General features: G+C 44.4%; 1 protein-coding gene across 5 annotated transcripts in view; it reads left to right on the forward strand.

The window, feature by feature from the left end:
• The window catches only part of PPP6R2 (protein phosphatase 6 regulatory subunit 2), a 108441-nt gene that overhangs the window by 75655 nt on the left and 18041 nt on the right, over positions 1-14745 (forward strand). For all 5 annotated transcript variants that reach the window (XM_075081805.1, XM_075081807.1, XM_075081806.1 and 2 more), the window contains 10 exons: positions 262-388; positions 856-1008; positions 1702-1905; positions 2550-2614; positions 6065-6180; positions 7787-7872; positions 8211-8291; positions 10219-10316; positions 12850-12907; positions 14384-14511. In XM_075081805.1, the coding sequence (XP_074937906.1) occupies positions 262-388; positions 856-1008; positions 1702-1905; positions 2550-2614; positions 6065-6180; positions 7787-7872; positions 8211-8291; positions 10219-10316; positions 12850-12907; positions 14384-14511 (1116 nt within the window). The remainder of the gene's footprint in view (positions 1-261; positions 389-855; positions 1009-1701; positions 1906-2549; positions 2615-6064; positions 6181-7786; positions 7873-8210; positions 8292-10218; positions 10317-12849; positions 12908-14383; positions 14512-14745) is intronic.

The following is a 14745-nucleotide window of genomic DNA, read 5'->3' on the forward strand; positions in this document are numbered from 1 at the left end:
TAATTTGTCTTTGTCAGCTCTGCAGACAGCGTATTGTCTGTCTTCCCACTCATCTCAGTCACCGTTTTGATTATGTGAATATCATCTTGTAAATGATGTATTAATATTGAGTAGTTATGTAAATATATTCAGTAGCTGGAAGTTACTGTTTTTTCATATTCATAGTTATTTTTCAACAGAAAATTACCAACGTGGTCAGTGTGACTGGAGGCCATTTGAAGATTTTGTCAAATCTTAACTGTTGTGCTTTTCTCCTTACAGAGTGGAAGGACTGATGGACTCATACACTCAGGGATTTGAAAGGTCTTACACTGTCAATAGCAGCATCTTACATGGTATTGAACCACGGCTAAAGGATTTCCACCAGCTGCTGCTCAGCCCTCCCAAGGTAAAGCGCCTCACCTGCGTTCCAGGGTTTCCCTTTCCTTATGCACAGGCTTCCTGGATATTCTCTGAAAGCACCATATGCTGCAACATCTTTTCTTTCAAAACGCCTTTTGAAGAAAAATTCATGCATAAAGTTTATAATTGAATAGCTTAGGGACTAGGCGGGGGGAATCTCGAAAGCCGTTGTATTCAAGTAAAACAGAGAAGTAGAGATACGTTGGGAGTGGAGGCTTGTGGAGAGATGGTGAGGGCGCGAAGAGAAGGGAGCTTGTAGTTAGTGGATATTTTGATTTTCATCTTCGGGTTTAGAAGTGCAAGTCTCACAGGTGTTGCAGTGTCCTCTGGGAAGATGGTTTAGGTTTACCTGCGGAGTTACGAAATGAACTAGTTATGTTCCATCAAATCGTTGTGCGTATACCTCCAAGCACGTGCTGGTCTTTGAGGGGACTCACTCTGTTTCTCTGATAGAAAACAGCAATCCTGACTACAATTGGTGTCTTGGAGGAGCCACTGGGGAACGCTCGTCTTCATGGATCTCGTCTAATAGCTGCTCTGCTTCACACGAACACTCCCAGTATTAATCAGGAACTATGCAGACTCAGTACCATGAATTTATTACTTGTGAGTAAGACAGTGTGACACTGAGAATGGGGAGAGGGGGAACAACTTTAAGCTGGGAACGTTCTTCCTTTCCATTTCATCTGTTCACTGCCAGGTGGTTTGTTTCGTGTGTGCCAGTGCCTAATTATTTTTCTAATCTGCTGAAAGTAGGAACATCCATCCTCAGAACAGCTCTTGTAATGCAAGTACAGTTGCTTAGTATTGTGAACTGAACCTCGTGCTTCAAACTTATTGTCGCGGCAGTTTAGTAACTTGTGGGCAAAGTAGTCTGGTTATTGAGAAAGCCTGGGTATGGTGCATGTATCAGCTTGCGTAATACTGAGAGCAGTGAACAGGGACTTGTTCTGAAAGCTGCCAGTATAACCAGGGCAGTCCTTCAGAAAATTATTTTTATACTTAAAAATTAGTCAGTTAATATTTTCCGTATGATAGATTCAGCCACAGAGTAGAGAACGCTTTTTTCGGTGTGCCCGTGCTGTCAGCCCTGGCTGTGCATGAGAGCATTTCCAGTGTGCTCAGCTGAGAGGCAGGCGTACGTTACGGCAGAGCACGTTCAGCTACGGGTGGTGCTGAGGCGTGTAAGTAACGTTAGTGGAATTGCTGATTAACTGGTTGGGCGGTGTTCTAATAGAATTTGATAAGAACGGGAAGATGTATCTAGAGTGAGTTCTTTTGTTTCTCTTTTTTCCCCAGGACTTATTTTTTAAATACACATGGAATAACTTTTTGCATTTCCAAGTGGAATTGTCCATAGCAGCTATTCTCTCACACTCTGTGCAAGAGGGAAAAACTACTACTAATGACTTAGAAAGCAAAGAAGAGGTGCTGAATGGAAATGTGGCCACAGAGAACTTAGAGACTCCAGAAAACAATACTGAGAATATCATGGTTACTCATGTAAGTCTGGTTGTGTCACCCGAGACTTTGATTGATTCAGCCTGAATATGCATTAACAACAAAATGGCGTGGCGAACTGTTCAAGAGCATGGAGTTTGTGTGAGTGTCCAGAGAGAACTTGGTTCTGTCAGTTCTGGATGGAAGTTGGAAGTGTGTTTGCTTTTGTACATTTGTTTTTAGCATCCAATTACAAAATAAACGTACCCCCCGTGTCATTTAATGGGCTTGTGAATCCATTTTTATTTAAATTTTTTAGTAAAGATGCATATACACTTTGGACAAAGAAAAAATAGTAACTACGACTAGCTGACTGCGGTTTAGCTTCCGCATTGTGGCCCTAGCGATGAAAATCTGTTGCGTTTGTAAAATGACAAGGTTCTTCATTGCTGCTCATGTGAAGCCCCAAAGCAGGCAGAAGATATTTATAGGTATTGCTGTTTTGCCTGGATCCTCTGAGGAAAAAAAAAAAAGAGAAAGAAGAAACTTGAGCTCTTGGGAAAGATAAGTGCTGAACTTTTCGTGTTCAGTAGGAGTGAAGGAACGAACAAAAGTAACTATAGTTCAGTACAGACTTCCTAAGGCATGAGTCTTACTTTGGCAAGCTTCTGAAATGTTCTTCCTCTCTCTTTTTTTCTCCCCTCTAGCTGTTCCAGAAATGCTGCCTAGTGCAAAGGATATTGGATGCATGGGAGGCCAATGACAAAATACAGTAAGGGATTTCGGCTTCAGAAGGCCCTTGTTCTGGGGCTGCAGATTTCAGATATTGCCTTGAAATGTTCTTTCAATTATTTGGACAGTTCACAATGTAATGGTGTCTGAAACAATTTGGATTTGGAATTAGGATTATGTGCACGTTAAAAAGTAAATTCACCCAACAGGCATGTAATTTGAAAGCATGGTTTTTTTTTTTAAATGTTTATAACATCTCAACCCAAATACACAGTACGGTTCTTTCGTGCTTTCTCAGGGGATTGCCATAGCTTCTTAAGCACACTGAGTGTGAACTTTTTTTATAAAAGTGCATAATTATGTTCTCCCTAGAGTGAGCAACTCTATGGAAACTGAGGTGGGCAAGCATCTTTGCCCCAGATTTACCCCGCATTTAATATTCTAACTTCATAAACCACTTGGATTTCACACTGATTGCAATGATTATAAGAACTAAATAATAATTAAAAAAAAAAAAACCTAAAACATATTAAAGTGATAATATTATCCAGGCTTCTGTTTCTTTGTCCATCTAAATGTTTTGATCCTCCCTCGCTATTTTGAGCTCTCTGTGGCTTCAAAATGCTGCGTAGTGCCACTGTAATTATTTTAGGCTTCCTGTCAGGCCATAATTGGTAGGTTGGGTTCAGTTCAATTTCTCTTTTGGTTGGTTTGGTTTTGTTGTTGGGTTTTTTGTTTGTTTTCCACCTTGCAACCACTTGGGCTGTTGATAACAAATTTTGCTGATAGTTTCCTTGCACAGCTATAATTGTGCTCAGTTTTGTAGGTAACAGAAATATCTGTGGCTGCTGCTTAAGAGTTTTCCTAATTAAATTAGATAGAAACTAGAGCTCATACATATTTCATGCCAAACAGTTCCAGTCACCACACTGGAAAGAATTTTAATGGCAAGAAGAAAAATACTGAGTTAACAGAGAGGTATCTCAGCTGGTGTACTTTAAGAAATTTGAGTTCATTTGAAGATCAGTGCATGCACTCAGTGAGGAGATGGAGTCAAGCACCAGGAGCCGCAGCGTCAGGGGTTCCTACCGGGAGCTTGGGGATTGTTTCTTAAAAATCATCAACAAGAACTGTGGTAATATATTTTCCTGCTGGAACATGGAATTCCTCCATGGGTTCTCTAAGTTTTAGTTATTCCAAACGTTTGTGATAAAGGACTCTGCAACTACTAGAATTTAACTTCTAGGTAACCCACGTAGTTATTTTACTGCGGTCCATTCGATCTGCCTAGGTAATTAGAATTTAAAATGAAGTAAGTCGGGTCAGCAATGTGAGTTTATAGGGAATGTCAGTTTACTGAGCACGTCTTTGTTTGCCTTCCCTTCGTGCAAATGTAGTAACCACCAATTGCAGCATGGTTGATGAAAAGTATATGAAAGTACAGAAATAATTTGGGTGTTTGCTGCCTACATTCCAGCAGTGCGTTAAGGACTGCTCAGCTCAGGAACGATGCTGCATCGGTCCTCCCAGAGTACGCGACAAGACGGCAGATGCAGCATTGCTTATGCTGCTTTTATTGCCATACCCTTTAAATTTTTGAGAAAGCTGAGCGTTGCACGTTTGTTGAAAACCATGCATTTTTATCGAGAGCAACAGGAGAGCACTGCTGGTGCTGTCAGGGCTGTGTCTCTTCGCCCCATCTGCCCACGGGTTTTGTCCTCTGGAGCTCTCGTGCAGCACTTTGGCGGGGTCCTGGTGAAGTGCTGCTGTAACCCCCCTCTGGGTGTGCCTGCGGGGTCCGGGGGTACCCTGTGTTTCCAGTGGTCCCGGCGGGCTCCGGCCTGAGAACGGTGGTGCCGGGGGTGGCTCTGGGCTCGCAGCAGGACTGGTGCAGCCGAGGCGCTGGGCAGTGCCGTGGATCTGCGCCGGGGCTGTTTGTGCTCTCGTTTGCTTGGGGTGCGAAAGAAGTTGCCACGAGCCACTGTGCAAAAGGCTGTAGCTTGGCACTGGGAGCTCGTTTGCAGGTGTTTGTTTTGTTTGAATAGTTCTAAACCCTGAATTTGGGTCAGAGTTAGTGCTGTTCTTATAGGAGGTACGTACAGATGCAGTTTGTATTGGCTGTGTACTCTGGTTTTTGGTAGGGGAGCATGTGGAGGGGTAAGGCGTTTTTTTCCCCAACCCATCTAGTCTCCTCACCTGCACATGTTCAGCTCCAACATTAGGGGAAAGCCTGAGATCATTTCAGTATAAACTTATCCTTTTTAGAGATTCAGGAGGCGATGGTTACGCTTTTCAAAGGGCGTGGGGATCGTTTAAAAAAAAAAGCTTTAAAATGTAGCTGTGACTGCATGTGGTCAGGAGAGCTGATGCTGTCTGAAGATGTTGCTGTGTTCGACCTGGCGGGTGACCGCTGCCCCAGCGGGGGTAGAGAAGAACTCACACAAGCGCTGCAGAGCAGCTCAAAGTGAACGCTGATGTGTTCAGTGTCCTCCTCTCTCCCAAGGAAAAATGGAAGTCTCTGTTATGCATTGGCTCGGTTAGCGTCTCGGAAAGAAAGCTTTGTTTTACAGCTGGAGACTTAACATGAGGTGGAAACTTCTTGTCATCCTGTTTGTAAGGGGTTTATTTTCTTTTACTTTGGTTCTGACACAGCAGTTCAGTTTGTGGCAGCTTGAGTCAGCCTCGCGTGCTCCTTGTGCCACATCAAGAAATAATAATTTCTGAATTGGACTTAAGGATTTGAGGTACTTTAATGTGCAGAATCTTGCAATGAATAGTAGCCTCGTAGGTAGGAATTCTGGGCTTTTTTTCCTGCACCTGCCGGTTTAAAGGCAGAAATGCCATTTCTGAACGTGGTGCTGTGAAATCTCTGACCAGGAATCTGCCAGTAGGGTTCACATTTTCCTTCCCAAATCTCATCAGTCCTTCTTTGGATACTGTGGAAAGCAGAATTACTTCAGGCTCTTCGTCCCCTGATGTGTAGGTCGCTGCTTTGCTAGCCAGTGAAGCAGAACCAGTGAAGACTCAAAGAAAAGCGACTTAGAGACTTGTTGGACTTAGTGTTGACTTCTTAGATAATTTTTTTTTTGTAAGGGGGAAATCTAACGGTTGTAGACCAGTGTCTGCTGTTCTCCTGAATTCATCTGCTAAATGCTTCAATTGCAAGTAAAGCACTAAAGCTTTTGCAGCACCAGTGGTGCAATTCTTATTGCCGTGAGTTCTTCTTCAGTGGAAATTCTAACCAGATTCTTTAGTTCTGCACTGGTCTTTCAGTGTACCCGATCAGCTTTCTCTTTGTAACTGGCTTAAATTTTACCTAGTGCATTCAAACTGGATGAGCAATCTCCACGAAAAAAGGCAGAAAGCTTCATTTGCTCTGGGTAAAGTCACCCTGTGTCTGAGCATGCCTGCGTTATCGAGGCGGCTGGGGCTGCGAGCCCCTGACTCTTGGGGCCCGGTTATAGCGCTACTGGCTGTTTTCTCTTTTCAGGGCGGAAGGTGGAATGAGGCGAGGCAACATGGGCCACCTCACGCGGATAGCCAACGCTGTGGTACAGAATATGGAGAAAGGCCCCATGCAGACTCAAATCAGCGAGTTCATTAAAGGTACGTGCTCCTTTCTGCATTCCCTTTTTTCCCCCTCCGTGATTAAATAACCCTTGCAGGCCTTCTGGAAAGACTTTTATTGCACGTATTTTGTGAGGATGCCTTTTATAGTGAGAATAATTTTCAGTTAAAAATCACAGTTTCCCATAACTTACAAAAATGTCTGGATGACATTTGGTTACTCTTTGCTTTCATACAATTACACTGAAAGTGTTGGAACTTTGTTCTTGCAGCTGGAGGCTGAAGGTATCCTTTTTGTGCTGCTTTTCCTCCAGAATTGTGTGTACCTTTATAGTGCTTAGTTACAGCATTCCAGGGTGGTGCTTGTGAACGGGGTTTCTATACTTCCTTATTCTGACACCTGTCCGAGAGGAGGAGAGACACCAGAGTAAAGGATCACAGAGGCCCTACGCCTCCGCTTTGTTGGAGATATTCACACTGCCGGGCTCTGTCCGTCACGTCTTTGTCAGACTTTGTTTTGAGAACTAGCTCTGTCTGACATTTTTGTGTGAGAGGAAATAAGATTTTCCATCTGCATCTATTAAGGGAAACAAAGAGCACAAATACGACTTGAATTACCATTGTTGGCATCTAATGAACATATCGAATGGTAATATAGTAACATGGTGCATTGTCATATCTACGTGAAAATTGGGAAGTCATAAGTGTTTTAGTAAAGACTGGAAGTTTCACAAGTCACGGCTGTTTCTCTCCGTTGTTTTACTGTACTGGGCTTGGCTGGGGTGAAGATAACTTCATTCACAGCAGCCGTGCAGCGCTGTGTCTCGGATTTGCCACTAAAGCGGCGTTGATAACACACCGCTGCTTCGGCTCTTGTGGAGGAGTGCCGCACAGCGCCAAGGCTCTCTCGTTTGCCCACCCCGGGGGACAGGTGGGGGTGGACGGGAGGCTGTGGGGGGACGCAGCGGGCAGCAGGCCTGGGCTGATGGAAGGGATATTCCAGGCCTTGTACTCAGCAGTAGAAACTTGGGGAACAGCCTTTCCAAGGCAGCTCCTGCTCAGAGTCTGGCTGAGCATCAGGCTGCTGGTGGGAGGTGGCGAGTGAGTGCCTTTGCATCACTTGGTTTGGGGTTTTTTTTCCTCTTTTCTCCACCTACTAAACTTTCTTCCTCTCAGCCCATGAGTTTTTCTTGCTTTTGGTCTTCCACTCCTCTCCCCTGTCCGGCTGTGGGGTGGAACGAGCGAGCGAGCAGCTGGGTGGGTGCTTTGTTGCTGGCTGTGGCCAACCCCCCACAAACACCATGAAAGAAAAGGAATAAAAAAGTAAAACTTAAGTCAGGCGTATGCTGGTTTTCAGAAGGTTGTAGCAGAAGTTTTGTATCTTTAGCCCACTGTGATTCCACAAGTGAGTAATATCATACTGGTTGGCCTAATGAAAGATGTTCCTTTTTCCGCAGAATTTACCATTTGAGGAGTAAAATGTAATTCGCTTTGCAGAGCACTTACATAACGCATGCATTACTTAGGTCATGAGCAGGTGTTTGTGTCTGCTCCAAAACTTCCAGGTAGCCAGCGAGGCTAAATGACTGGCCTTGATCCCTCTCGTTGAGTTGTGGTAATCGTAACGGTGACCTTTGTATTACAGAGCTACCTGAAGATTGTAGAGGCAGATGGGAGAGTTTTGTAGAAGAGACGCTGACGGAAACAAACCGGAGGAATACAGTGGATTTGGTGAGAACAGTGACACTGCCTGTTTCAGATAGGCCTGCTATCTTCTGGACTTCCTGTAACCAAAAAAAAAAAAGTGATATTGCTGGGTTTTTTTTCTTCCTTTGCTTGTTTTTATGAAGTAGGCTCACAGGGGCAGAGTGGCTGTAGAAAACATATTCCGTAATAGTTCTTCAAGCAGCAGCAGCAGCTCTGGTACACATTGGTGAACTTGAGTCCAGGTTTCTGCGTTACGCATCGGGACAGTGTCAGCCTTCTGTTTGGTCTTTGTATGTGTGGAACAAAAGTATTTGAGCTTCCTTAGTTTCCACTCGTGCTTACTTTTTTGTGCTTTTTCCCAGGTGAGCACTCACCATCTGCACTCCTCCAGCGAGGACGAAGACATTGAGAGTGCTTTTCCCAATGAACTTTCTCTCCAGCAGGTGAGTTGGCAACGTGCTCTTCCCTCTTCCTGGGAAGTTTGCTTCTCTGATTTGCCCTTAATCCTTCCTAGTGGAGCAGCTTCCTAAATTTTACTCTTACTCAGTGTGTTCAGCTCTTGTGTTTTTCCAGTGTAGTAACTTACGTGGTCTAGACTCCAGCTGGGAATGAATCTTGCTCAGACTGCTTGCAAGTCCCACGTACATGAGGAGCCTCACCTTTCTGTGAGGCACTGCCTATTCCTTGCTCTTTTCCTGGTTCTCTCCACACGAGGGGGCTGGGTGGTCCTGGTGTTGTAGCCCAGCTGCCGTGAGCTGCTGTGTTTCCCAGCCAGCGAGGGAGTGTGCATCACCTACCGGCCGCGGAACTGGAGCTGACGGAGGGCTTCTGCTTCCTCTTGGGCTGTGCACACTTCTGTTAAAAGCTGAATGAGCTGTACTGAAATGGTAGCAGTAAAGAGCAGTAAACAGTAGCAGTAAGAACAGTAAAAGGCTTGACTTAGGAACAAACGGAGGTAATTAAGGGTTCATTTACATTTAGCAAAGACCTCGGGATCCTCAAACTCGGAGGCACTCTGCTAAAGCTCCATCAAGTAGATGGAAGCTGCTTTTCAGGGTGAAATATTTAGGCAAGTTGTTCCAGCCTTTTTTGAGGATAAGAACATAAAAAGCATTAGCAGAACATACGAGCTTCAACCTATTTAGTAGGAAGCTACTTATGGGGAGGGAAAAGACAATCTCAATCTGAAATCTAGGTAAGGGTAAAAGTGAGCTGAAAATAGTTTGTAGTTATTCTTCTGTCCAAATACTAAGTGGCTACTCTGACTTTGCAAATACCTTTCTTTTCCTCAGCCGATACTTAGAAAGCAGATTTAAAAAGGGAAAATGTCTTTGTAAAGAGAAAAAATTGTTTTGTTTTTGATTGTGACAAATATCAGTAGAAATACTGGCAGGAGCCTGCAGAGCTCCTCAGGCAGGGACGCAGGTACTTGGTGTCACCGGCAGCGGAGTCACGACAAAGTGCAGCTGCGGAGATGCAGCTGGAGCTGGAGCGGGCTGCCTGCCAGCGTTCGCAATTACCCTCCAAACAGGAGACGTGCTCTGAAAAAAAAAAAATAAATGCAACACATAAGAGCAAGTGTGAGATTTGCTTTGGAGGCAGAAGCAATCCTTTTCATAAATAGAGAATGAGGCATGGATGAGTAGGCAGCAATGTGACCAGAGCAGATCTGGGCAATGATCCTGAGGTACAAGCTCAAAAGCAGAAGACCCAGGCTGCTGTGGGAAACCAGACGCGTGGCGGGGGAGTGTTGCCCCAAAGACACATGCGGTAATTTTCCCATTCTCTGAATGTCCGGTTGGAGGCGGTGAGCTTCACAAGTGATTTCTGTTAGCAAAAGGTAAGCTAGAGGATAGTAGTGGGAGTGATCAGAGGTGTAGAACGTGACATAGGAACACAAGTTGAAAGAACTGGGTCCATTTGGTCAAGAGAAGACAGGATTATGTGGAGACATTATGCCTTATCCTACAAGGAAGAGGGATTTCAAGGAAATGAAAAGCACCTTCTCGATGTCCGTGGTGGGTTTAAGTTGCGGCAAGGTAAATTCCGTACTGCATCAGGGGAAAACAAATGAAAAAAAAACCCAAGACAATGTTCTAATAGAATAATGAAGCCAACAGGTGGTTTCCTAGGAGAATTTGCTAACTCTCCTTGGAAAAAGGTAAGAGCAGATCAGAGCAGCATCCGTCCTGGACTTGCAGAAGTCTGTTTGGGGTCCTGCTTTGAGAAAGGGGGTTGAAGTAGATGATTTCTCAAAGTTTGTCCGTTTTTCTGTGATTTTAATGCTTTTTAGAATATGTGTTTTCAGCCAACTTAATTCAATATCTTTGGACACCTTAATGATAGCTCTTTTTGGGTTCTGTTGCTCAGGCCTTCTCCGAGTACCAGATCCAGCAGATGACAGCTAACTTTGTGGATCAGTTTGGCTTTAACGATGAGGAATTTGCAGACCAGGATGATAATATCAAGTAAGTCTATAAAACTTGAGGAGGCTTACATTTAGCGTTTAAGCCTCTTCGGATCTAATCTTTCTCCTTCTGGTTCAGGTGTTAAAATGAACCTCCGTTGGTTTGAAACAAGCAGAAGACTGATCAGTGGCTTGGAAAACAGCTGACAGTCTTTTCTTCCTGTAGGAGCCCACCCCTGATCTCCAAAGACAGTTGTAGAACCAAGGAAAAGCATTTTTTCACTTTGAAGAGAAGCATTTTAAATAAAACACGCAACTATTATCCAGCCATAACCTAGAATAAATCTAATTGCACAGAAGGCAGAGCGTTAGAGCTAACTCTGGGCAATTATACAGATATTCTCCAGTGGCATTAAGTCCTTATTGAAACGAGGAGTAGAAAGAATAGTGGTCTGATGAAGCCCACATCAAAAAGTAGCCACTAGCTCTCTTAGGAATAAGGAAACAGAGAAAAGGCAGGAGCAAATAACAGTTCAGAAAAGGCAGATTTAGGTGGATTTCGTGTTATGTGACTTTCCGAACTCCGTGTTCAAAACTGGTGCTGCTTTTATAGAAGAGCCAGTGTAATCACCACTGCAGCTCATCTTCTCACCTTAGAAATCGTAGCTAAGGAAACGACCGGGACTGTAATTATCTGGCTTGTCCAGAATGGTTCAGAAATTGTAACCATTTAGTAGTCATTTATTGACAGAAGTGTCAAACCCAGTGTGTTTCCTGCTCACTGATTTTGCCCGTTCCCTTTCACCTTGAGGCAATGTTTGTCTCAGTCAAAGGAATTATTTGTCATCCAAGGTGACGGGGAGAGTGCGTGGCAGCTCCCGCCGTACATGCCCTCCGAGGGGTGACACTCATGGGCTGGCAAGTGTTGGGGCTGCTCTGCGAAGAACTGCAGGATCCTGGTGTCCTGGAATCCTGGTGGGAACAGACACTTTTAGCCCAGAAGGCGCTGGGCATGCCGCGCCGCTCCCGCTCTTTGGCTGCTGATGTACTGAGTCGTCTTCTGCTGGTTCTGCTCAGACCGTGTTTTTGGCAGCTCTTGGGGTCTGTGAAAGATCTTAAATGAAATGACAATGTGGAAATAGTTTGCCTGCTTCGGAGTTGCTTTCAAGCGTGAATCAAAGTGGAGAGTCATAAGATCCCTAGGGTCGTAGGAGCTCCATTAAGGTGTTTCCCAAACAGCTGGGAGCTGGATTCTAACCTGGAGAAAGTCGCTGGAGTCCAGCTTTCCTGTCCTTTTTTACCCTGAGCATTGTAGGTGTCCAGAACTTCAATAAGGCAAAAGAGTTTCAGGCTAGAGTAGGAGTTCAACTGAACATGGGTTACTTAGTTCTACACATTTTTTAAAAATAAAATACACTTTTAACTTCTTATCAGATAGCAGCAAATACTGAACTCGCGTACGTGTGTAGGCGGAGGGGAGGAGTTGACTTGTGTGTGGAGCTGCTGAAGGTACCTAATGGCCATTTTAAAATGAATGGGAAGCGGAACAAAGCCCGTAACTGGGATGTGCTGGCCTCGGCTGTGTTTGCGGCTACGAAAGGAGGAATATACTGCAAAACTGTTCTGGCATTGAAGATCCCGAGAGCGGTGCCCCCTGTCATCTGTTTTCCAGCTGTTGAAAACTGTTGCAGATATGAATTTGAATATTGTAAGAAGTATTAATGTCCTGGCGGTTTGCATGACAGTATTTTTCACTAACTGAGCAGCCTTCTTTAAAAGAAAATAATGCTGTCCAAACGTAGAGATATGGTGAAAAGACGCTGTGTTGCCCCAAACTGTGCTTGTGGGTTGGAGTTTTTTGGCCTGTAGCACCCTCTGCTGTCCTTACAGTGGACACTCTTAGGTCCAAATCAGAAATTACTGGGTTATTTAATGATTCCTGCAGTGTTCACCCCCTAATCATGCATCGGGGTTGCTGAGCCACTGGTACACTAAGATTCTCTGAAGTTACTGTAATTGTGTTAAAAGAGGCAGGTGCAATCCCGTGAGGATATTGCTGGCTATGTGCCCGCCGTGCAGAATTCAGTCCCTCTGGGTCTTGTCTCATGCTGGGGAACCCAGCGGAGTTCTTGGGTGAGCAGAGGGCTGGGGTCCCCGAGCAGCTGGCTGCAGCTCCTGCTCTTTCTAATTAAATGGAGTTTGGGATTTTTTTCTATAAGATTTGGTTCAGCTGGAGAGACGCAGTGAAAAGAATTAAGGTAGCCTGTACTCTGCATAGGTACCGTGAGGGCTGCAAACTAACAGCCAGGCATTGCTGTGGCAGCCGTGAAGCCTCAAAATACCACATCAGCAAGATAACAACAGAGGCTCTTCATTCAGAGCTAAGAATGGAAACCCTACGTGTTTTTTCAAATATTCAAAAATACAGAATAATCTTTCATCTCAAGGAGTGAATATTCAGGGAACGAAGGCAGAAGGCACCGAGCGGTCCTACAGAGTGTCTCTGGTTAGCCGTCCTTGGTCTTGTGCTGGGGCTGCAGAAGTGCTTCGTTACTCTGTGCCATCACTGAAGTTTCTTTCCCTTCTTTTTGCAGTGCTCCCTTTGACAGGATCGCAGAGATAAACTTCAATATAGATGCTGATGACGACAGTGTAAGTGGGTATTTTGGGATATTTAGTAGGATGGATTCCAGCAAGTTAGTTCATGCTTGAATTAACTGTTGTCATTTTGAAAGAAAAAAATACTTGGTATGTCATTTCGGTGAATGAAACTGGTAACTGGACTCGTAGCTGGGTCTGGTTAAGGAACTCGGGGCATGACACGTACCCTCGGAGGATCTCCTTACGTTTTATTGTGTTGGTGAGGATCTCCAGAAGTAGTACTCTACACTGGAGGAATCTTTCCCTCTCTCTCTCTCTGCAGTGTGAATCTATTGTCCTTATTTTCACTTTAATAATCTTACCATACGCAGTCAAGGAAAAAATGCCAACAGAGAGGACTGGCTTTCTCACGGGTCTAAATAATCACCGTGCTGTGTCCTGCCTTCTCTGTTCTATTGACCTAGATCAGTACCCCCCGAGGGGGCGGGACAGTGGCTTAAGAGGTGATTCCAAGCTCATCTCCTGACCGAAGCTTATTTCAGTCAATACTAAGACTTAGGTTTCCTTAGTCTTAAAATACTTTCTTTTTATTTAAACAGTACTACGGCGAGTATTATTTTCCCTCTCTTCCGGCTGCTCCAGGCAGTGCTCTGTAGGTACAGAAAACTGGTTTTCTTTTTGAATCTGCCAGCTAAGCCTGCAGCCACCAAGAGCTGTTTATATGCTTATCTTAACTCGTTTTTTTCCTGAGTAGACAATTTTTGTGTGCGATGGCATTCTAATGCAGCTGTTGGTTTGGACTGCACCATCTGAAGGACAGCACTTAGTCAGTTTTGAATTGAGAGATCCCAGAAGGCTCAAAAATAGGCAGAGCATTTGTGTATTTACAAGGATAGCGCTCTTTCCCAGTGTCTGAAAACTCATTTCCAGGATGGAAGGCTGTATGTTTTGAAGCGGGGGTTGCACATGGGTTAAGTATTGTCATATTTGCTCAGAGGCTCCCTGCAGTTCTCTCAGGAAGAACGCCGTCTTTGAGAGAAATTGCACCGGGGCTTGTTAGTCCAAGCGGGGGACGGTTTGCGTACGTGGCATTGCTTTATTCTCTAAGTTCCAGGCTGGTCAGTTTGCAAATGTATTCTGAAAGGAATTGTTGCCAGCCCTCTTCTACAGTGGCTTCATATCCCTGCCACTTCCAAGGGGTACAGAGAGGGTCACGTAACAGAACAGCTATGAGGCAGTGCGCGGGAGCTCCTGCTATTTCGGAAGCAGTGTAGGCTGAGATGCTGTTGTGTTTCTTCCTTGATCTATCACAGCCTTGCCGCCTCTGAGCGTAATGTGCTGTGATTACTCTTGCACAGCTGAACACCGCTTGTTGCACAACTTGGGATGTAAAATGAAATAAATGCAAACGCCTTCATGGTATTAGCTGCGTACAAAAGCTGTTCTAGGAACTTCCTCATCATTGAAGTTCTTGTTTCTGTCACCAAAGAATGCATGGAATTTGATTTCTTTTAAATATTATTTTAGCCCAATGCTTCCCTCTTTGAAGCCTGCTGCAATGAACGGATCCAACAGTTTGATGATAACGAGGAGGAAGAAGATATCTGGGAAGAGAAGGAGATAACCTATGCAACCCAAGTTAAATCAAGAACACGGTAAGGTGAAAACAAAAGATCAATTTAAAAAAAAATTTTTTTTTTAATTCTCGCCTCCCCCAATGCTCTGAACCTGTACATTTTATTAAGTGCCTGTTTCATTGTTACTTATGTGCTATGATGCCTTTTTCGGGCATAAAACAGTGTTTTACATATCACACTTCTGCGAAAAGAGGTGGTGGTTTGTCTCAAACGTGGAACAAAGATCGGATTTGAGGGAATGCAATAATGATG

This window comes from Phalacrocorax aristotelis, chromosome 1 (assembly GCF_949628215.1).
Source record: "Phalacrocorax aristotelis chromosome 1, bGulAri2.1, whole genome shotgun sequence".
Taxonomy (NCBI): domain Eukaryota; kingdom Metazoa; phylum Chordata; class Aves; order Suliformes; family Phalacrocoracidae; genus Phalacrocorax; species Phalacrocorax aristotelis.